The following is a 24,107-nucleotide window of genomic DNA, read 5'->3' on the forward strand; positions in this document are numbered from 1 at the left end:
CCATCCTATTTTTCCAATTTTATCCTTCTCCTAAATTCAAACTCACAACCACTTCCTTCCACCGACCGTCCACCGCCAACCCCTGCCGCCGGCTGACCGCCGCCGCCACTTCCGGCCGACCACCGCCTCCTCCTCCGGCCGACCGCCGCCGCTACTTACAGCCGACCGACGCCACCTCCGGCCGACCGCCACCGCCGCTTCCGGCCGACCACCACCGTCGCTTTCGGCCGACCGCCGCCGCCGCTTCCACCGACACACAATTAGAAGGGCAGTTTTGTCAATTCATCAAAAAATTATTAATTATCACATTCTTATCCATCATACCAAACATAATATTATTTTATCATTATATATTATATTTCTAGTTCAATCATTCTTTTTATCATTTCTCTTTTAATCATTTCATTATCCTATCCTCCTAACCAAACGCAGCCTAAAGTATAGAATAATATCCAGCACGACTTTTCAGCAACCACTTATGCACCCAGCAGGATATCCAAACAACAACTAAACATCTAGAAAATAAATCTAACAACCAGCAATCATTATCATAATCGAAACTAAGACAATTTTAACTCTATAAAATTTTAAAAAAGTTTTCACGTTGAAGAAATTTCTAGGAAAACTTAAAAAAATTGTGATGATTGATTGCATATTGATAAGTGCAAGAATTGCACTTAATTTATATGATAATCCATTTGGATCATGTTAGTTTCGGACAAAATTATGCTTGGTTTTTTTTTATGTCGTGCATGAGACAAACCATTATTGGATAGTTGATGGCAATTGGAGGTGTTTTTGGACATGAGATGTTGATGTACAAGAGCAGCAGCACCAAGGATCAAGCGCTGCAACGCTAAGGCCTAAAAGAGGGGAAGAAGCGCTGAGGCGCAACAATCAAGCGCTGCAGCACTAGGACACCCGAATCACAAGCACTGCAGTGCCGCAGCGCTACAATGCGAACTGTTAGCGCCTAGGCGCTAAGGAACAAGCACCACGGCGCCTACATTGCCGAGACACGGGCGCCTAAGCGCTGCCTAAGCAGCGCCGCGACGATAGTGGCGGCGAGAACAAAACTAATGGGCTTTCGTTTATGGCCCGGACGCAGAAATAAAATAAAACGAGGGTTCAGAATGGTGGAGGGAGCCGTTTTTAGAGAGAAATACACATGAGATGAGAGGACGCACGAGACGAAGATCTGGAGCGCGAAGATCGATCACGAAGACGAAAAACGACGAATCTAGGGACAAAGACGCCACTTTTGATTTGTCATCTAATCTTTCACTTCTTTATTTTTTAGTATTGCGATGTCTAAAACTTCAACCATGTTTTGTTTTTGTTTAGATTTCGTTATGAACTAATTTTTCGGTCTAGAGGATTATGTAGCTTTGTGAACACGATGATTTGACTTGGTTGTTTATATGATTGAATTCCGTTTTGGTTTAATTGTGTTTCTTGTTTTTATTCGATTGTAATTTACTGGCCATAAATTTTTGTTGCCTGATTAATTCTATAAATCGGGAGAGGGACTAGAATTATAGATCATTAGAAACACATTGTTGAATGTTACACATCGTTTGGAAGGCGTATAACTTTAGCGAGACCTAGGTAAGGACATCGTTTGCATTTATCAATTAAACTTAGATTTTTATTAGGAATGTTTGAATCGAAGTTTGATTGATACAATTTATTCGTCACTTGGGAAAGGAAGAATAAAATACTTAAGTGTTCTTGGCAATTAAATAATTGAAATTCATGAATATAAATTCAACCGAGAATAATTATCGTGGAAATTCATTGAAATAATTTCTCTATATATTTTCTCTCATTGATATTTTCTCGACTCGGTGATTAGATTAATATTTATTTGCAATTAATTCGTTCAAGCAAACCAAACCTTTTATTGATTTTTCTAGATAAAGTCGTGACTATTTTAATTATAAGCACTGATATATTTTTACATGCACACTCCTCGTGGGAACGATACCTTACTTTCATATATTAAAACTTAACGACCATGCGCTTGCGAGCGAAAAATACGCGACACATGAATTACTCTATGACGAGGACAAAATCGTGGTACGAATTTGAACATATATTCATAATTAGGGGCTATGGACTATCTATTCGACTATGGTGGTTCTGATAGTCATCACACTTATATGGTGGGATGTTTTTACAACGATTGTAGCAAATTATAACATACTTGTGAATTAGGTCGACATTACATGTAAATGAACCATCAAACGTTAAGGATTATCAACTCGTATCGGCTTTCTATCAGGCATGAGTCATCGTTTGGTGTGAAAGATACAAAATATTTATGTTTTCATGTTTATAAAAGTTGAAATTACTAACTTTCACTCTCAATTATCTAGTAATGTTTATTTAAATGAATTCATTTATGTTATGTGGAATTTGAAACTATAACATGTACAAGGATCCTAGGAGTTGTTTTATGTTGGTTGTCTTAGGTACTAGTGTTTTGTTAATGATTTCAAAATTTAAATTAAATATAATTCTACTCTCATAATACATGAATTTTGGTGTGTGAATGAAGGTAAAAGGGAATTGGAACCGATTGTTGTAATGGAACATGAAAATTATTATTTAATTTGCAATATGGAGCTTAAGCTATATAATTGAATTATCTTTTCAATGGTGGCAAAAACTCATCACTTCAGAACTTAGCACGTGAGTTTGGATTTTTTGATTTGAGAAAATTGGCATATCTTGAGATTTTTTAGTTGACATTTTCCTGCCAACGTGATCTCTTACTTGTGAAAGTGAAAATTATTTATTATGGTTGTTTGTGATTTACTATTGTCGAAATTAAATTCTATTACTTTTTCCATTATAAATTGTGTAAGAAGTATTAGAAGGACAACGAAAACAGACCACCGTCTTGTCAACAACCCAAAAGCTCTTTTAATTAAATTACGATTACAACAATGTTTTGTGTTGAAGCACTCTTTGTAATTCTGGGAAACAATGGGATCAGTACCCCAATATGATAGATGATAATGAGTTCTCATGTACGGTGTTAAAAATCCTTCGACGTTTCCATAACCGTTCTCACACAAATAGTAACATCCAGTTAAATAACATACACATTAAATTTGAAAGCATAAGGATTATGCAATGTAGTAACAACAAAATAATAATGCATTAATCTCTAGGGACCTTTAGTCCATTATGTTGATGCACATCATCTCATAGAACATGAGCATCAACAAGTTAGGGCATAAATGAATTTCATATCACGGTCGTAGACGTCCAAAACATTAATCGAGATCATGCTCTTTCTAATTCTGAATTTTGGTTTATCTTTGTTTAGGACATGTACACTCGCATATGTTCCATCTAATGCTCTAGACAATACTATTTTATGTTGTGTGTAGTGACATAAAATGAGATATTTATAAGTTGCAAAGATTAATTTTGTGTTACTTCATTATGGTATTGTGATAGTAAAAGTGGAATTCTATTTTTCTGTTTAATAAAATATTTTGTTTGGGCGTAAAAAAACCTTATAGAATTAAATTAAATAAAATTATATAATATAAATAAATAAATAAATAAATAAATAAATAAATAATGTGCTCCATCTCCCATATATCACCTTCTTTTGACATCTACGCCTCAATCAATCAGACAAAAACCCTAATAAGAGATTACTGACAAAGAAATAGATTAATGATCCTTGCCGAAGAGATAGCTGGAGCATTGACCAGGATTTTCAGTAGCTTCACAGGTGGGGCAATCGCTTTGTACCGACTGGAATCTGAGGAATCACGTTTCCTTTTGTTGAATGTTGTTTTTTGTTTGTTTGTTTGTTTCAGTCTCCTGTTGTGGAGTGGAAGTAACAAATGAATTACATATGATGAATTTTAATTAATTTTTTTATTGACTATCTTCTCCAATTGTAGGGACATAGCCCTTAGCCAAGAGGAAGCCACCAGATGGTACGCTTTTGTTTAGTTTTTTCTTTGAATTTTTAGTGATACTTAATGCAGAGTGTGTGTGGATCGTGGTTGATTTTTCTTTAATTGTCGACCTTCCTTTATTTGAGAACGTGGGATGTTATTACATTATTTAATTGCAGAGTTTTAGTGCAGGAACTAGATTTTCTGATAATGATACATCAAAATGCAAAATGCATTTAGTAGCTATTTAGTTTGTAAACATTTGACCTTGGCTTCATTGATAAAGTGGATCATTTGAGAAAGCATGAATGGAGCTCGATTATTGTCACTGTTGAGTTGGAGTTGTTTCTTCAGCATCAGAAGTGGACCGGACAGATTTGAATTTTATGATGTCATATGATTCTTGATCTGTGGCACCTTTAGGATAGACCGGGTTTTAGAAAACGCGGAGTTGATGCAATCCTTTGATTCTACTAATGGTCAAAAATAGAAACAACCATGGAATCGGATTAAGTTGAATTTATTTTGGCATTTGCAAGGTTAGTTTTGTAGTTTGGTGAATGTAAAAGATTAGTATGACAACAAACATGACCTTTCTTTGGTTATGAATTACCATAGACTTTATGGTATGCAAATTAGAAGGACTTTTTGATGATGTTAATAACAAATGCGAGATACCATCAACCCAGATTTTTGTATTTTTTGCTAGCGTTCGTAATGTGCCTGGGATAACTTCTTCTTGCTTCAAGTTTTTGTTCTTGCTTTCTAGTGTGGTTTTATTGAGTGGATGATCTGGGGATATTTTAATGTGATTTCCAGTCTTTCCAGGAGAAAGGTTTATGGGCTTCCAAGGGTGGTGGGCATGTAAATGATGAAGATGCGATGTTCGATAGCTCATCTAAAATGGAACCCAAGCGCTCTCTCCAATGTTTCTTTGATACCGAACCAGCATTCTTTCCCATCAAAAAGCAGGCCGTGGAAGCTCCAGTTAGTAAGCCAGAATCAGGAATCACCATATCGAATGCAATTCCATGGGAAAATTCTTCTGAATTTCAGTCAGTACCAAACCAATTCATGGATCGGCTGTTTGGGTCTGAGATATCTAGTCATGTTGACTTGTCTAGGAGAAGTGTTTCTAATATTGGCACAGATGCCGTAGATATGAGGAATAAAATTGATAGTGAACAATTTGAGAATGATTCATCTGATGGGTTATCAATTTCCTATGTAATGGAAGATCAAGAAGCAGGAGTAAGTTACGGAGGACTCAGAAAAGTCAAAGTTAATCAAGTTAAGGACCCTGTTAATGTATTGCACGGATCTTTGGAACATGATATAGGGATGTCCACAGGCCAGACTGACAATCATCAAAATGAAGACACCTTCATATCCATGTTGCAGCCATATGGTAAAGAAGATGGAAATGTCACATTAATCCGCAATTCCTTTGACCTTGGTGATGCAAATATTAGATTGATGGGTTCAATTTTTGGTAAAGGTGGCGACAATAACATATCCATGAATCACTCCTATAGTAAAGGGGACACTAATACCATATCTTTTGGGGGTTATCAAGATGATTCTATTATTGAAGCCCTGACAAGGCCAACTGGTAGTTATAGCTTATTATGTGAACAATCCTCAGTTCTAACATCAGAAACACGCAACAAAAAGGAAGTGAATTTCCCAAATGTTGATCCTACCCTGACCACTTCCCAGCTGTTTAAATCTCGTCTTGACTCTACATCTAAGAACAAGATGGATACAAGACCTGGCAGGAAAGAAGCTCCAAACAGTTTTCCTTCTAATGTTCGAAGTTTGATAGCGACCGGTATGCTTGATGGTGTGCCTGTACGATACATTTCTGTCTCTCGGGAGGTGAGTATTTCTTAAGTTTGATCTTCTCTTATCATCATAAATTTTATTATTATTTTTAGATGATTTATGGGAAGTATTCTCCCATGTAAAAGGAGCTTTCTGGAACTATAAAAGGCTCGGGCTATCTTTGCGGCTGCAAATCTTGTAATTTCTCCAAGGTAAGGTAACCATCTACGTATTTGTCCTTCCAAACAGACAGTAGCTATCTTCAATTCTCTAACATGTTTACAATATTTCCTCCTTCCATCAAAGGCGCTTAATGCATACGAATTCGAACGTCATGCAAATTGCAAAACCAAGCACCCAAACAACCATATATACTTTGAAAATGGGAAGACGATCTATCAGATAGTTCAGGAGTTGAGAAGCACTCCAGAAAGTATGCTGTTTGATGCTGTTCAGACTGTGACTGGCTCTCCTATCAATCAGAAAGCCTTCCGCATCTGGAAAGGTAGTGACACTGTCATATTATGAAACACTTCCTTATTTCCCAATTCACCTTCCTTATCGCTTATTCCTTCTGTCCTGGCACTAGAATCATTCCAAGCTGCAACGCGTGAGCTTCAGCGTATTTATGGGAAGGAAGAGCTAAATCTATGACTGTCTTTTGGCATGGCAAGTAGATCTAAATGTAAGATGGGATGTAATATGTTATCCATGTGTGCAGAGGTTAGTACTAAACCTTGGTAAGTTGGGGAAATTATAGAATTTGTTCTATATTGATTGGCAGCTTGCATTTATTTATATCCCAGTGACTTTCCTTCCATAGCTCGAAGGCAAAATGTGACGTCTTTGTGTTGTCTGATGGTCATATTTATGGTAAGTAGGGAACTGTCTCATGCAAAATTAATGTCTTGCTCCATTGTAAGACATTTTTTCCCGATGGCTACGAATACGATGCATGAACAATCAGCTGACCACATTTGTGTCTTGTTTTGTTATTACTTTTGAAATAGTTCATTTTCGTATTTTTGTTTTGATGCACGAAGTGGAAGAATGTATATGTTCTTGGTGGGCGGTGGCCTATGCTGTATGAATATTTGAAGTGCAAAAGTGCAGATTATTGATGATCTTTCTGGGAATTTTCTGGTGGTATTATTCAATCAAAAAGAATTCTAGATTTGTCATGTCACTTGCATGACTTCAAATCCGCAGTACTTTAGAATTTGTATCAATTTCCAATTTATTCTTCAAAAGCATGTATACAATAATTTCAATATATAGTTTTATTTAAATTGTCAAATCTTTAAGAAATTACAATCGAAATTTGGCAATATCTCATATCTGTTGAAAATTGTATCCCAAGGAGACATGATTTATGTAAAGACGAACATTTATTCTCATATTTGGGGTCCATTAAGAAAAATGTGGACTCCACATTTATTGATAAAAGTTCATCATTGACTTCAGCATTAAGACTCTGTTAAGTGTAACGGTCCAATTCATTTGTGATATTGTCTACATTGTCAAATCACAGGAGAGATAATGATCATTTAAATGGGCGTGTGACAAATCCTTGTGAGGCCAGAACAGATAAAATCACAAGTGGGTTGGGTCGTTAAATTTGGTATCAAAATAACTCCGCGTGAGGTTGAAATAGTGGGACAAATCATAGCAAAGAAGCTGAAACCCAAAAGGGGGTGAGAGGGTTCTTAAGCGAAATCTCATGGGTGCGTGACAATCTCTTGTGACATGTTTTAAAGTTTTGAAATCACGAGCCAAAGTGGACAATATCACAAGTAAGTTGAACCGTTACATTTGGTGTCAAAACGACTTCGCATGAGCTTAAGATTGTGGAACAAACCTCATTGTTGAGGTGAAGTACCAAAAGATGAGGGTAAGATTTAGGCGAAATTCTATATATCTCCAAGCCACGGGAAAAATGTTGGATATTTAAATGAATGTGTTCTAACTCCTTGTGACGCATTACACAAAGTGTAGCATCTCATTAATCCATATCTATCTATATATATATATATATATATATATATATATAAACTTCTTCCCTTGGTGTTGAATTTAAAGCGTCCGCCGTTTATCTTCCACGCTTATTTATTTTATTACTTATTATGACTTCATGGGAATCACCAGTCAGATGCGATATATATACACAAATATGAGTCTTCCAAGTCAAGTAAAACTTAGTTGAAGGGTTACATTGTACCAAAATACACTAAAAGTAAGAACACGAGAAGACTCGCATTTAACGGTCCCTTGAAATTTTACAAAACATGCACTATCAGATTAACTGAGTCGCAGCGCGGATGAGCATTAAAACGAAATCAAAAGCTAGAAACTGAATTCCGAAGGACAAGAACCTATTCATTCCTGAGCAGGCCACGTTTCGGAGGAGAGAATTGCACTTTTCCACTACAACTAGCTTCTGTTTTTTCTTCTTTCATTCGTTTCAAGAACTACAGCAAGCTGATCTCTGGGCTAGTTGACCAGCTCCAGCAGAAGGGTCTGCCGGATTAATCTTGATTGCTGTAGGCTGCAGCATGTAATCAAAATACATAAAAATTTAACAATGACATTTGAACAATCTTTTCTAAAAAATATAAAGTTTGCTCCAAAAATACATGAAATCACCCATCTGCTAAATTTATGGTTCATTCCTTAACTCTTGATTTTAAGAATTAAATCAAACCAAGCAAAGAGATTCACCTCAGTTCTGGAATCATTGTCTGAAAGTCTTTGTTTTATATCTCTTGCTATCGAAAAGAAAACTTGTTCCACGTTGAGATTTGTTTTCGCACTCTGCAGCAATGCAATACAAATTTCATTTAAATCTTCATTAACTGCATTTTTAAGGCATTCATGTAGGACATAGGGATGCTTACAGTTTCAAAGAATTGGATCCCATATTCGTCAGCGAGTGCTTGGCCCTTGGACGTAGGTACAGCCTAAGAGATATTCAATCATAGAATAATCAATTTAGTAAAATACAGAATCCAGGCTAAATTAGTTCAGTGCATAAGAAACTTATGTTAGACACTCTCTTTTAATACGGTTTCGTAGTACAAGGTAATCGTGATGTCTCTTATTTTTTCATTGAAATATCCAAAAATATCTTAAAACTTTAAAGCTCATTGTGGTCATATCCAAAGACTTTTGCCTAGAAAGCTGCAAAAGTCCCTTATGTGTGAAAAATAGGTCAGAACATTCTCAAATATGAGAGTTTAGAAATCACTTTATCGGTGATTTTAATACGCCTTTCTAATTCCTTGCGACGAGGATTGTTTTACACAGACAAATGGATTCATCAAATGTCCCTTTTGTGTAATACAGTAGTATCGACAAACAAGGAATCATAAGTAAAAGCTGACATTGAGAACAAGGAAAATTACCGGAATCATTAGTAAACACTGAAATTGGGAACAAGGAAAATTACCCTTTTGCTTTCATCCATATCTGCTTTGTTCCCTACCAGTATCTTGTTGACATTATCAGAAGCATGTTGTTCAATGTTCCTTATCCAGTTCCTAATGTCTGAAGACAGAACCAAACATGGGTTACGAAACCAGGAAACCACCAAATCGAGCAACGAAATCCACATAATCATTTGGGAATAAATTTTCACCGAGTAAAATAATGTTGAATCTATTAATGTAAAACCTATAATATCTCTACTCTATTCTAAGTTAGAGCACCTTATTGCCACATTTTTGGTGACGCACCAAAGAGACTACTCTTCAATGTTCTTGATATACATTAAAAATCAATTATTAATTATTAGACGAACAAATTTTTGTATGTGAAATACGTGTTTTACAGAATATTCCTACTTAAACTATCTAATGTATGTCCTTATTATATAAAAAAATATACAATGCAAATTGATATTAATTAAGTGAAGGGAAAGACATAAGCAGGCTAGACTGTTCACAAAATCCATGTAAATTAATTTATATGGTCATAGGTTTAAATTGCTTTTTATAATAGTTATCAATTAACTTTAATAAAACGTATGATTCCAAAAAAATATAATTATGCACAAGAAAATTCATTCAATTATATTTGTCAAAGGGGAGCGCCTCCTCGAGGCGAGAGGCGCCACCAGGCAAGGACCCTGTGCCCAGGGTCCCAGGCGCAGCAATTCATTAAAGCAAGCTCATACGCTTGCCTGGACTAGCCTTGGAAGTAAGCGCGTCTGAGTGAATTTTTTTAAATTACTTGTTTAAAACAAAAAGCTCAAACACAAACCCTAACAACCCAACGCCCCAACGCCATAATCAGAAAAAGAGAACTCTGAACAGAAGAACGAGGTGAGGACATTTGCATCTAAAATAACCAGAAAGACCAATTTCACATATTTTGGATGAAGAGGAAGAAAAAATTAATGTTAATCGAGAAAATGACGAAGATCAAGAAGAATAAAGTCCGAAAGCTCTGGGGACTCTGATGATTGATAGAAGAAGATGAACTTGATTTGGATGATTGAAGAATCTTAATCATGTTACTAATATTACTATAAACTTATTAATTATTTTTTGTTTTGTGTGACATTGTTACCTAATTATTTCATATTTATTATATTATTCTAAGATAAATATATTTTTAAAAAAAATTAAAAAATGTGCGCCTTGCTTCAGTAAGGGGCACGCCTCGCGCCTCAGGCTCCATGGCCCTTGTGCACCTTGCACCCTTGACAACTATGCATTCAACAACAAGCTACTAAATAACTTTATAACAAAAATATGAATCATTTGTCATGTCGACAAATAGACATAGTTGTCAATTGCGCGTATCGCAAAGGTTGCTCGTGGCTATAGCGAATAGCGTAGCGAAGGCTATTTGAAAATAAAGAGCCACAAGTATATAAATATATAATATATAGCATATAGCAATATCAATTCAATAGTTCATGCTTAAATAATAAATATATAAGTTCAAAGCATATAAAACCTCAATTCTAAAACTAGAAAAACATAATCTAAAATACATCTTCATCTTCTTCATCAAGATCGAGGCCATCTTCTTCATTTGAAATTACATAACTGCTCGGCATCACTCTCTTCTTCACTTTCTTCATCAAAGCCAAATTCAACCTCTTTATCTACAAGATTAAGTGCAGTAGATGTTCCTATTGACCTTTTCCCTCTAGACTTAGATGTGGCCACCTTCGAGCTTCCTGTACGTGTAGATGTGGTCACCTTTGAGGCCCGCATAGATGTAGAGGTCGCCTTCGAGGCGCCTTCGGATTTCCTCAATGTATAAAGAGCTTCATCTACTCCAACAACATCTGCAATATCTTGCCATGTCAAATCATCACCAACATGAAAAAGTAAAGCACTTCATCCTCCAGTTTCCCTACCAACCATTCATTGCCATCATCTACTTCACTTAATATGATAGGATCGATAGTATCACGACTATCGTATCAACGCCTAAGAGCTTTGTTGTACTTAATGAAAACCAAATCATTCAGCCGTTTTTGCTGCAATCTATTCCTTTTCTTGGAATGAAGCTGCAGTTATTTATATAAGTCCCGCGGCGGACAGCCCGAAGTCTGGCGAGCCACGAGCAACAAAAGAGGAGAAACAGTGGAGAAACCTGGGGTTTATGTTAGGGTTGATTGGGATAAGCGGAGAAGATTGAAATAGAAGAGGAAAAGCAACGTAGAATAGAAATAGATTTGGGCCTAAAAATTGATAAAAATGGCCTACAAAGCATACGTTAATTTTAAAAAAATGTTATGTAGTTTTGCTTTACGATAGCGATGGCTATCGCCTCAAACACTATCGCGATGATAGCGACGATACCGTTCGCTACTTTGAAGTGCAGTGTGCGTAGCGTCCTGTAGCCACAAGGCTTCGCTTCGCGTCGCTACGCTCGCTATTGACAACTATGGGTGGGCCTAGAGAACAAAAAGCAAGGAGTAGGGGGGATGATATACAAATACTTAAGTTGTTTGATTAAAATATGGCAGGCGACGTGAAAGAAACAGGGAAAGGAGGTCATTCTTGTCTACACAATGCCATATATTTTATGTTAGATCACATCATTCGATTAAGCCATATCAACTAAAAGTTAAATTCACAAGAGAATAAGGTTGATATGTCTTAAAACAGACCATTTGTACCAAGATATGTTTAAATTTTCCATAGAGAAGGAGGAGAGTGCATAGAAACTCATGTCAAATGGATAATATAAAAATAAAACCTTACTGTTAAAGGATGATTCGTCTGTAACATCGTAAACCAACAATATGCCCATAGCTCCACGATAGTAAGCTGGAGAAAATAATGGGATTGGGAACAACAACATGAATAAATGTCTGCATGACTTAATGTCTGGGATTGAGAATAACAACATGAATAAATGTCTGCATGACTTAATATAATAATGAGACTAACAAAATGCTAAAATTTGACATGAACACAGATTCAATGAATGATTACTACTAAGTTTTTTGAAGCTGAAAATAAAGTAACTCCATTCGAGTACTGCATGCTCTTTAGAATTTTGATAGCATGCTATGCTGAAGTTTCTAGATCAATAAAATGCCTCAGTTATCCTGATTCATCCCTTACATAGGTCTACATGCAAACCAAAGGAAATTGTTTTTCTTTTCTAAACGTTAATGTTAAAAATCAGTTGATATGCATACAGCCTTTACTTTATTGTTAATCGTGAAGAAAACAGTAATATTGCAGATAACAGGTGAGGAGACACTTAAAACAGAATAAATCTTTTTTCTCACAGACGTATTTATAGAGGATAATATGGTTTTATTTTACTGTCTGTAAATTTCTTCTAATCACATTGCCTGAAAAATAAAGAAAATGCATTAAGGTTTTTCAAGTGAAATAAGGCCCAGAAATGAGCTTACCTGTAGTGATTGTACGGAACCGTTCTTGACCCGCCGTATCCCAAATTTGGAGCTTGATCCGCTTGCCATCAAGTTCAACAGTTCTTATTTTAAAATCAATTCTATGGAAAGAATTATAAGCACTAGATTAGAATTTAGAACCACAAACAACAGGTTATAGTATGTTCAGCAACAAAGAACTCACCCAATGGTGGTGATGAAACTAGTTGTAAAAGAACCATCAGAGAACCGTAAAAGAAGACAACTCTTACCCACACCTGCCAGATAGAGCAAAACAGTAAATAAAAAATTGGCAATGCGCAGATTCGAAATATTCTTTTGATATGAGAGTGCGAACTCGTGCAAATAAAATTATACATAGATACTGGCTCATGTAGTCCTTTGTGCTCAAGTATGACAAGGTTGACAACTGGAAGGGACATAAGCTATCCATTGTTCCACAATCAATGGTACACATGCGAAACATGACCTTGAATTTATTTCCCTAATTCCTGTTTACATGTTAATAAATGTCTTGGGCAATGAGCATTGAATACACTAAATTATGAAATTCACCAAACACGATACATATTTGTATTGAGACAGTCCTGTTCTAAGTTCCAATTTAGTAAAGACAAATGATCTTTTAGTTCATAAACCATATCAAAACCGGATGATGTTCTCCGCGCGATCATGACAATTCTAAGATTGTTATTACCAACTGATGCTGCCTGACAGGATGCCAGATCAATAGCAAAGGTAATACAATTATACGAAGATGAAAGCTGACATGCAAGCACAAATACAATCGTCATTAGTATTTCTGCTCTCGTCAAATGCAAAAATACAACCTGATTCTTAACACCCTATGAATTATATTTAAACCAATACAACTGATAAAAAATAGAAGAACACTCCATTTAGTACCACTTGTTGCAGCTGTCGCGTTCAAGCACATGACATATCCTCACAAAGCAATTTTAACTGATTACGCAAGTTTGCTGATCGGATTTATATCAACAATAAATAAGCTCAAGACAAGAAACACTGCCAACAACCCACCATAATTCTAACACGGAAAGAAAAGTTCCACCCTTGAATTTATCTGATAATCAAGCATAAGTTTAAAAAATCTTATTCTCACTGTAAAGGAGGACTTAACCAACTAACAAAGGTCTTGTTACAAAATCAACTTAAAATTCTACCATAGAAGTACTTTCAACGCATTATTCCAACATTTTTCACCACAGTAATAACGAAAATACCATGAAGCAAGATCCCATAAAATCACTAGCTACAGATCCGAAAACAGACAACCTTTTCCGAACAAATAAGCTTATCAAACATGGAAAAAAAATCCCAAAGTAAAACTGAATAACCAATAGCACTAACCGCTATCACCTATGAGAAGAAGCTTAATGAGGTAATCATAATCTGCTCGAGCCCTCGCCGGTGCAGCGGCCATTAACCCAGCAAATCAAATTCCGTAAAGTCGCACAAAATCCTTTCTCAAAACTTCATCTCTCACAAATCTTGAATATTCATCTAAACATCAAGTAAATATACCACTGGAAACAACCATGCATGAGTAAAATCGAAAAATTACCACAAAAAAACCTTAAAATGAGATCAAATTTTACGTATTTTTATACGTATACAATACGAATGTGCAAGATTGTCGAAGGGTAGAGAGAGAGTAACCAGGTGATGGCGACACGGATTGACAGATGCGCACCGTCCGATGAGTGGTGCCGATTATGCGCACCAATAACAATGTTGAATTAAATTGGCTGTCATCTTATAAAATAAATAAATCGACAAAAATATTCCAATTTGGTAAATTAACTTAAAATGTTGATTGCCAGTTCAAATGTCAGATTGTATTTGTTCAAGCTCCCTGTTGCCAAACTTTTGTATCATTTTTAGAGGCTGTCTGTGTGGACGTTCGATATATTTTTCAATCAATTTATATCGTTTTAAAAATATATATTATTGATTTTGAGTTTGAATATGATACAGAGATACTTTTAGAGAAATATGAAAATAAACAAAAGAAAATTAGATATTTAGATTTAAAAAAAAAAATGATGTACCGCCCGGCTCACCAATTTTAGTCTATAACTATATAAAGTTATGATTTCGTGTCCCTTCTAATTAATAGTTTGTTAGTTGTACAATGAAGATAATATATTGTTTTAAATTGATAACATGTACCAATTTTTTAAAGTATTTGATTTTTTACAAAATTTTGAACCTGAATTGTTTTGAGTCATCCTCTTCTTTTCCTAGACAAATAAAAAATCTGTAGAGAATATGAAGCTGTAAAATAATTTTTTTTATCTTAGTTTGTGTTGATATAGTTTCTTTATTAAAAAACAATTATAGACTATTTTTGAGATTGCAACACTAGCAAAGTTTATTCATTATGCTGATTTTGTGATTATTGTTGCATTGTCAATCCAATTAACATGCTGTAAAATATTTATTATAGTGTGGCAGAAGTTATTGTTAGAGTAGGTGTCCGTCGAGCCAAGTGTTGGCCGAGTGTTCACAATAAAACTATATATATAAACGATCTTTATTTTAATAATATTTGAAATTATTATTTTGGCACATCTTTATCTGTATACCCATGCTAGTTGCATAGATAAAGCCCTTGAATATACAAATAGTAGAAAGAAGGATATAGGCCGCTCGAGTTCGAGACTAGTATCTGCGATGTGAGTACCATGTTTCATTGGTAGGGGACATTGTGATGTCCGAGCATGCAGATAGGTGCTCCTGGTAGAGTGCGCTGAACAACCCTCCATAAAAGGACTTTCCAAGTGGTTCTCACTTATCGAGTGGAAACGTCCTAGTTTATGGTTGTACACCATTAGTCCTTATGACCCGGGACAACATTGAGACTCTATGTGCTAGCATTGCACTTTGACTTGTTTACCAACTCTCAGGGGGTCATCAGGTGGCAAGGTTGGGTGTTTTGTCGAAACATATAGAAGTCGATGCATTGTAGTCGGGGATTCACCGTTTACCTTCGGGTATGGATATCCTATGTGTATGTAGTATGAAATCTCTGATCAGAGTATGGTGGTAATTATGAAAGGGATTTCATAGATTATACCATCGATGCAACTACGACATGACACATAGTATCGATTCAGTGACAACTCTCGATATACCAATGGTTGTCGAATCGGTCGGGATATATGAGTTGAAGGGACCGTACTGTACGCTAACCATAATTGAATGGTTCTTGCAGGCACTATCATTTGATACCTAGGGAATCATGTAAGAGATGCTGCTAGGCGTTTAACATGATTGGTTGGGTACTATCAGACTTGAGTTCTGACGTTCTTATTATCAAGGAGTTGATAAGTAAGAATGGAGCAATTGGGGTATGCTCGTATAAGGACATGTTTAGTCCGAATCACATGGAGATGTGAACTCACGGCTAGTTGTATCAATGAACCATTGAGGGTCACACAAGTGCTAACTTTCTAGATCCCGTTGAGAAGTAAAATAGTTCAATGTGTTGAACGGCTTGTAAATGAGTTTATAAGCGTAAATAAAAATATAAGTATAACTTCTATAAGGAGAATGTAACTTTTAATTTGAGGAAGTGTTCCTAAATTAAAAGTTGGGCAAACAAGTAATGTATTTGAAAATTGTGATTTTCATAAACATTATTATGGACTAAATTAAATTAATTCAAGTGTTGAATTAATTAAACACTAGTGGACCTAGTAGAGTCCAAGTAATTAAATTAATTCAAGTGTTGAATTAATTAAACAACATTGGGCCTTGTAGAGCCCAATTAGAAATAATTATTCAACTAGTGAGCTTGAATAAAATCAAGTAAACTTTAAATGGACTCAAATATGTTTGGGACATTTAAATAAAAGTCAATGGGCCTTGTAATTGTTATAAGCCCAAATAGAATTGCATGCATGGGAGATGAAAGGTTGGGAGACAACTTTTTCAATGTCCAAGGCATGACATGCTTTTGGGACACCACAACCTTTTTGTTAAACCAAGAAAAGTCTCACCTTCTCTCCTAGGACATGGCTTGGACGAAAATTTGTGCTCTTTTTCTCCACCATTTTTTGCTTCTTCACTTGTTGATGAAAGCACACACTTCTCAAAGAAAAATGCTCTAATTTTTCTAGTGCAAAATTAGAGTGGATCTACCTAGTTAGTGGTGAACCTAATTTGAAGAAAGGAGTCCAAAAGAAAGGTGAAGCTTGTAGATTGTCATTCTTGAAGAGCTTAGTTGTTTATCAACTAAGATGGAGCCAAACATCAATCTCAAGAGATTGATAGGTATATCTTTCTTAAACACACTATGTATGACATATTTCGTGTTTTTGTATTTGGTACACACCTAGTACATGTGGTGCTCGAAATTTTATGTTCGAAAATATGTTTTTCGAAAATTTTGTTGCTTCCGTTGCGAATTTGGGCACCTAAAACCGATCCCCTTTCAAGTGGTATCAGAGCTAAGGGTACTAGTTTTTGTAGCATATACATAATATTATATTGATGTCGATTTCTAACCGCATGAGATGGAATTTTTGCAACAAAATCAAGGCTTTTTTGGGGCATATTTCGGGCAGCTCGGGCTGCCCATTTCGGGCAGCAAGGGCAGCCCGAGGGGCTGCCCGAACCTCCCCATTTAAAATTAAAAAAAAAAATTGGCATGTTGGCCGGAATCCGGCGACGGAGCTCCGGCGACGGCGATGACGACTAGGGTTTTCAAAAGGTGTTTTGAAATATCAAAGTTTCATGGGCCTTGAGTTGTTGGGCCATTAGATGGCTAACATATTTGTAAATTTAAATAGGCCAAAATGTTTTTGGTGAAAAATGATTTTTTGGGCCCTTAAGCTTAAATTTACAAAAGTTGTAAATATTTCTCATGAAATAAATAATTGAAGTTGGACTTTAATTATTTATAGTAAATGGTGATTTACAAGAAATTCGGTTATAAATAAATTAATTAGAAAGTAGACAAAGGAGTTTGTATACTTTGTTAATTTAGTTTATAATCGTGGCGGTTAGTGATTTGATCAAGATATATAATATTGGATCAATTAATTATTGTGATAATTAATTGATAGTGTATGATATGTGATATTGTGCATGAAAGATGATAAAAACACAAGCCCAATTTGCTAGGTGTATGCTAGGATATTTTGTGTTGAATGATTGTAATAATTATCAAATTTAAAGTGGGCTTGGTTTATGGCCCGTTCCCACCCCATAAAATGTATCCCTATTTGCCATGGATATTTATTTGTAAATATTAGAATAGTGGAAGATCAAGATTGGAAGATGGTGGCCTTGATGATTATGAAGATCGAAGACATGTAAATATTGAAAGCTTATGTAATAGTTACATTTGCATCCCTTGCATTTCCCTAGGATTGGACCTAGGCCCGTGCTTAGCTCACACGGGCCATTAGTATTGGGGCGATTGATCATCCTTGTTTTGTTTACTGTTTATAATATATGCATGATATGTTATAAATAATGAGTATGTGCGTTAATATTATGATAATAACAAAGTTGCATGAATCCGGCAAACATACGATCAAACATGGCGAGCTTTTAAATAAAATTAATGTGAGACCTTTCAAAATTAAAAACCCTCATTTTGAATAAGATTCAAAATTTATATCAAGCCCGAAAAGTGGAATTATAAAGTTGTTTATAATTTCCATGTCTTCCATCGACAATGGGTGTATGATGAACGCTACCCGTGCTCGGGGCTCGGCTCATATTATTGGGGGGGCCCTGGGTGCCGGAAAGCTGTGACATCCATTGACATGATGATGTGAACTACGTGGAACTCCCATAATTTCGGCTCATATTATTGGGGGAACTCATGGCGATAGTCCATTAAGGTTCAACATCGATGGGTAAGGCTTGACACGTGAAGATGAACGACGTCATATTATTGGGTCCTAATCAAACGTGAGACAAAAGTTTACGTAGAGGGTTGCATGGAGATGCAATTGGAAACTACCTTTTAGGAATTGTGATTGACTGATATTATTCGGGATCATAATTCGCTAATTGGACCTTGCATACCTACTGAGGAAAGGAGTTTCCCGTTTTCACTAGAGGGTAATGAAAGATGTCAAAACAGTGGGAGTAAACATTTATAAAGTAAAAGTCCATACTTTATATCTTACTAAATATTTTAAAATAGTCATTAACATTTATCTGTATTACTTTTCAATACAAATTGACAATGTTTTCGATTCGCAATTTGCTATCTGTAATACTCGACAAACACGTATTAACCAGACCTAATTACCTCAATTGGCTAAGAAATCTAAAAATCGTCTTGAATTCGGAAAGGATAGGGTATACACTTACTAATTCGCCCCTGTTGAGGCTCCGACTGACTGCACTCCTGAGGAATTGCAGACTTACAAGGAATGATGTGACCATGACTTGAAAGCCAAGTGTTATATGCAGACTTCTATGAAAGATGAGAAGTCGGTTCTTTATGTGGGCTCTTCATCTGGTACGAAGACTGGTCCACCTGGGAAGGGAAAGAAGCGTTCTTTCCAACGTCCCAAGAAGAACGTGCCCTTGAAGAGGCAAGCTCCGAGTCCCGTTGTGGCAGCTACACCAATTAAAGCTGACAAGACTGTTGACATATGTCATCACTGCAAGATGCCTGGACATTGGAGGCGTAACTGCAGAGAATATCTTGCCCAGAAAGGTTCTAGAAATGGTATGTTCTACATTGAAGTAAACATTTCAATTAACTCTACTTCTTGGGTATTAGATACTGGTTGTGGCTCACATCTCTGTAATGAGTTACAGGTGATGGGAAGAAGTAGAAGGCTTAGGGAAAGTGAGACCTTCTTGAGGTTGGGCAATGGAGCAAGAGTTGCTGCCAATGCCGTAGGAGATGTTTACTTATTGTTGAACAATGATTTTAAGTTGATTTTAAGAGATGTTTTGTTTGTACCTGATTTGGTGAAAACATTGTTTCCATTTCTATGCTTGATAAAGATGGATATTCTTGTTTATTTAGCAAAGGTGTTTGCAACATTTACAAGAATGAATGTTTAATTGGTACTGGAGAACTTGAAAACGATCTCTATAACTTAAAATTGAAAGATATTCCACTAAACAATGTCCAAACAATAACAACAACAAACAAGCGAAAACAAGATACTCTAAATTCGGCACAATTATGGCATGCTCGATTAGGACATATTTCCCTAAGAAGGATGAACAAGCTAGTGGGAGTGAGCATGTTTGATATGTCTGATATTAATGCTCTCACGTCTTGTGAATCCTGTCTGAAAGGAAAGATGACCAAAATTTCCTTTAAGGGCCATGTGGAGCGAGCCAAATGGTTATTGGATTTGATCCATACTGATGTGTGCGGTCCGCTTAGCATCACCACTAAGCATGGACATGCCTACTTCATCACCTTTACCGATGACTTTTCGAGGTATGAGTATGTGTATTTGATGAAATACAAGTCTGAAGCCTTTGAAAGGTTCAAAGAATTCAGAAATGAAGTAGAGAAAGAGTTGGGACGAAGCATCAAGACACTTCGATCGGATCGAGGTGGCGAGTACTTGAGTGCCGAGTTCCAAGAGTATCTTAGGGAGAATGGGATTCTCTCGTAGTGGACCCCGTCCGCTACACCACAGTTGAATGGTGTTTCGGAACGTCGTAACCGGACTTTGATGGACATGGTTTGGTCTATGATGGGGTTCACGGAGTTGCCGCCATCCTTTTGGGGATATGCGCTTGAGACAGCGGCATTGTTGTTGAACAATGTCCATTCAAAGGCAGTTAACAAGACACCATATGAGATATGGATGGGTAAGCCTCCCAAGTATTCTTATCTTAGAATATGGGGGTGCCCTACTTATGTGAAGTAGGTAGTGGGAGATAAATTGGATAGTCGATCCATTTTATGTTACTTTGTGGGATATCCAAGGAATTCAGTTGGATATTACTTCTATCATCCCCAAGAAACAAAGGTGTTTGTTTCTAGGAATGCAACCTTTTTGGAAAAAAGTTTCTGTTGGATAGAAAAAGGGAGATGATAGAACTCGAAGAGGTTCGAGAAACACCCACAATTGAAAAACCCACACCCGAAGAGCCAAAAGAGGAAATACAAGCTCCTAGAAGATCCGAGAGAGTCTCGAGACCACCTATGAGGTATGGTCTGCTTCTTGAAGAGGGTCATGATGAGCCTAACCATGGATGTGATCCAAGGACCTTCAAGGAAGCGTTATCTGATGCCGATTCATCCAAGTGGCTTGAAGCTATGAAATCTAAGATGAATTCCATGCATTCGAACCAAGTGTGAAATCTCGTGGATCCACCTGAGGGAATTGTTCCCATAGGGTGTAAATAGATTTACAAGAGGAAACTTGGGGCGGATGGGAAGGTATTGACCTTCAAAGCGCGATTGGTAGCAAAAGGATATACTCAAAAACAAGGAGTTGACTTTGAGGAAACGTTTTCTGCAGTTGCGATGTTCAAGTCCATAAGGATATTGCTAGCCATAGCTGCATGGTATGACTATGAGATATGACAGATGGATGTCAAGACAGTCTTTCTTAATGGAGATATTAAGGAAGAGATTTACATATCTCAACCTGAAGGGTTTACATCTGTCGGAAGTGAGCATATGGTATGCAAACTTCAGAAATCTATTTATGGTCTAAAGCAGACATCTAGGAGTTGGAACCTCAGATTCGATAGTACAATCAAAGAGTTTGGTTTTGCTAAGAATCCTGATAAACCCTGTGTGTATAAGAAGGTCAGTGGGAGTGCTGTGACATTCCTAGTGCTTTATGTTGATGACATTCTACTCATTGGGAATGATGTAGGGATGTTGCAATCAACGAATATATGGTTAGCGAGTAAGTTCTCGATACAGGACTTGGGTGAAGCATCTTTTGTATTGAGAATACAGATCTATAGAGATAGATCGAAAAGATTGCTTGGTCTCACCCAGGTCCACATACATTGATACCATCGTGAAGAGGTTCTCGATGGATGAGTCCAAGAGAGGACATCTACCAATGTGTCATGGCGTGTCCCTATCCAAGTCTATGTTTCCCAAGACTGATGCAGAGATAGATGCGATGACACGCATTACGTATGCATCTGCAATTGGTAGCATCATGTATGGAATGATATCTACATGTCCTGACGTGACTTTCGCACTAAGTGTAGTGAGTAGATATCAACCGAACCCTGGTATTTCACAGTGGAAAGCTGTGAAAGACATCCTCAAGTATTTGAGAAGGACCAATAAGTTGTTCTTGGTCTATGAGGGTGGAGAACTGAAATTGGAAGGCTATACCGACTCTAGCTTCCAAAGCGATATCGATGACTCGAAGTCAACCTCTGGATTCGTATTCACGCTCAATGGTGTTGCTGTCTCTTGAAAGAGTTCCAAGCAAGACAGTACTGCGGATTCCACCACTGAGGCCGAATACATTGCTGCATCAGATGCAGCAAAGGAGGCTGTTTGGATAAGAAATTTCGTCCAAGTGTTGGACGTCATTCCTAATGGAGTTGCTCCTGTCCCGGTGTTGTGTGACAACACGGGAGCTATAGCTCAAGCAAAGGAGCTAAGTTCTCATCAAAAATCCAAACACGTATTGAGAAAGTACCACATCCTTCGAGAGATTGTGGAAAGAGGAGATATCTCGATTGACAAAGTCAGCTCCGCAGATAATGTTGCTGATCCGCTAACTAAGCCTTTACCTGGACCATTATTCGAGAAGCATCGCGAATCGATGAGTTTGAAGCATATGGGTAGTTGGCTCTAGAGCAAGTGGGAGATTGTTAGAGTAGGTGCCCGTCGAGCCAAGTGTTGGCCGAGTGTTCACAATGAAACTCTATGTATAAATGATCTTTATTTTAATAATATTTGAAATTATTATTTTGGCACATCTTTATCTGTATACTCATGCTAGTTGCATAGATAAAGCCCTTGAATATAGAAATAGTAGAAAGAATATGAGATGCTCATATGATGAGTATCATGAAACTCATATTGGAATACTGTATATTCTAAACAGTTCCTAGTCGATTCAGCCGCCGCTAAGAAGGATATAGGCCGCTCGAGTTCGAAACTAGTATCTGCGATGTGAGTACCATGTTTCATTGGTAGGGGACATTGTGATGTCCGAGCATGCAGATAGGTGCTCCTGGTAGAGTTCACTGAACAACCCTCCATAAAAGGACTTTCCAAGTGGTTCTCACTTATCGTGTTTTTGTATTTGCTACACACCTAGTACATGTGGTGCTCGAAATTTTATGTTCGAAAATATGTTTTTCGAAAATTTTGTTGCTTCCGTTGCGAATTCGGGCACCTAAAACCGATCCCCTTTCAGTTATTACATCATGGATAATCGGGACATCCAAGTGTTGCTATTGTTACACCAAATACTTAAGCATACATTTGTGTTTTTACTGTTTTAATATGAGTGTTTACAAAGTACGTACTATGTCGGAAACTTAGGCTTCGTTTAGAAGACTTCTTTTACAATATTATAGGAAGAATTCATTCCCAAATAAATTACTTGCATATGATTATTTAATTAAGAGATACACAATATATTGTCAATTTGAGGATGAAATCATAACGCATTTGCACAACTGTGTTACTTGATTACACATGTTGGAGGGTTTGTAGAATATATGTTTGGGTTGAGGAGAAGGTGGTTATCTTCTTGTCCATACTAGTTCATCATAAAAAAAAAAAAATAGAATCATAAGTCATGACTACATACGTAGTGGACACACTGTCAGTATTCATTTTCACAAAGTTCTAAAATTAGTCTTAAAGTTGTACCCAATACTTCTCGTGAGGCTTGTCCCTGTTGATGAAAATTGTACCAATGAAATGTGAAAATGGTATGTTTATTCATATTTTGAACATCAATGTAAATCTATGATAACAAACATTTTTTGAAAGTAACCTATAACTATTGTACGTAGGACTGTCTTGGAGCCTTGGATGGAACAAATAATGTGTGGAGATAAAAACTCTTAATCCACCCCTTCTTCGGAGATAAAAACTTTTACGTCATCTCTTCTTCCTCTTTAGGAAAGATTACACTAAAAAACTTTAACTTTACAAACTTATTGCAACAGCCCACTCCAATCAGGACTTATTACATCGATTGTTTTGAAACTCTTATTGATCAGTTTACACTTCTGGATTTTAAGAATCTTCGGTTCACCAGACAACGCGTACAAACAATCAAATAACCAAAATGTTACTGATAAAAAAAATTGTATGTTTTGAATAGCACAAAATTGATCCTTAAATGATCAAATATCTTTCTGCTGAGTGCGTGCTTGATGGGCGATGAAGTATATAAAATTTAAGAGCGCTCAAATCTTTGAGTGTGCAAGCTTCAGTAGTGTGTCAATCGCGTGGTTGAAAATCTTAAAATTATCAAAATTGTATCTGCATTCTTCAACTCTTT

General features: G+C 36.5%; 2 protein-coding genes across 8 annotated transcripts; one reads left to right on the forward strand and one right to left on the reverse strand.

Annotated features, from left to right (window-relative positions):
• Positions 1–3,612: 3,612 nt before the first annotated feature.
• Positions 3,613–6,886, forward strand: LOC142555135 (uncharacterized). 5 transcript variants are annotated; one of them, XR_012822344.1, is made up of 7 exons: positions 3,613–3,754; positions 3,930–3,965; positions 4,746–5,804; positions 5,897–5,962; positions 6,057–6,255; positions 6,340–6,473; positions 6,557–6,886. XR_012822344.1 is itself a non-coding variant. In XM_075665833.1 (6 exons), the coding sequence occupies exons 2-6, from the start codon at positions 3,963–3,965 to the stop codon at positions 6,402–6,404; spliced, it is 1,392 nt and encodes a 463-aa protein (XP_075521948.1). In that variant the 5' UTR covers positions 3,613–3,754; positions 3,930–3,962; the 3' UTR covers positions 6,405–6,886. The 5 variants fall into 5 exon arrangements, 2 of the variants coding, with proteins under 2 accessions (XP_075521948.1, XP_075521949.1); XR_012822345.1 differs by having other exon boundaries at positions 6,794–6,886; XR_012822346.1 differs by having other exon boundaries at positions 5,897–5,967; positions 6,340–6,886.
• Positions 6,887–7,913: 1,027 nt separating this feature from the next.
• Positions 7,914–14,475, reverse strand: LOC142555136 (ras-related protein RABE1c-like). 3 transcript variants are annotated; one of them, XM_075665835.1, is made up of 9 exons: positions 14,317–14,474; positions 14,008–14,183; positions 12,821–12,893; positions 12,637–12,737; positions 11,972–12,037; positions 9,196–9,293; positions 8,645–8,707; positions 8,469–8,561; positions 7,914–8,295 (listed from the first exon to the last, which is right to left on the reverse strand). In XM_075665835.1, exons 2-9 carry the CDS (start codon positions 14,078–14,080, stop codon positions 8,212–8,214), a joined length of 651 nt encoding a protein of 216 aa, XP_075521950.1. In that variant the 5' UTR covers positions 14,081–14,183; positions 14,317–14,474; the 3' UTR covers positions 7,914–8,211. The 3 variants fall into 3 exon arrangements, with proteins under 3 accessions (XP_075521950.1, XP_075521951.1, XP_075521952.1); XM_075665836.1 differs by lacking the exon at positions 14,317–14,474 and adding an exon at positions 14,279–14,297; XM_075665837.1 differs by lacking the exons at positions 7,914–8,295; positions 8,469–8,561; positions 8,645–8,707; positions 9,196–9,293 and adding an exon at positions 10,769–11,046 and having other exon boundaries at positions 14,317–14,475.
• Positions 14,476–24,107: the final 9,632 nt, after the last annotated feature.

The sequence above is a fragment of the Primulina tabacum genome, chromosome 9, assembly GCF_025594145.1.
Source record: "Primulina tabacum isolate GXHZ01 chromosome 9, ASM2559414v2, whole genome shotgun sequence".
Taxonomy (NCBI): domain Eukaryota; kingdom Viridiplantae; phylum Streptophyta; class Magnoliopsida; order Lamiales; family Gesneriaceae; genus Primulina; species Primulina tabacum.

What these genes read in the sequence shown, in the direction of transcription:
- LOC142555135 (XM_075665833.1), top strand. An exon ending in AATCTTGTAATTTCTCCAAG is followed by an intron (nt 5,963 to 6,056) that starts GTAAGGTAACCA and finishes CTTCCATCAAAG; the next exon opens with GCGCTTAATGCATACGAATT. An exon ending in AGCCTTCCGCATCTGGAAAG is followed by an intron (nt 6,256 to 6,339) that starts GTAGTGACACTG and finishes TCCTGGCACTAG; the next exon opens with AATCATTCCAAGCTGCAACG.
- LOC142555136 (XM_075665835.1), bottom strand. Translation starts at nt 14,080, where the DNA reads ATGGCCGCTGCACCGGCGAGGGCTCGAGCAGATTATGATTACCTCATT. An exon ending in AGACGAATCATCCTTTAACA is followed by an intron (nt 9,294 to 11,971) that starts GTAAGGTTTTAT and finishes TTCTGTCTTCAG; the next exon opens with ACATTAGGAACTGGATAAGG. An exon ending in GGATCCAATTCTTTGAAACT is followed by an intron (nt 8,562 to 8,644) that starts GTAAGCATCCCT and finishes GCATTGCTGCAG; the next exon opens with AGTGCGAAAACAAATCTCAA.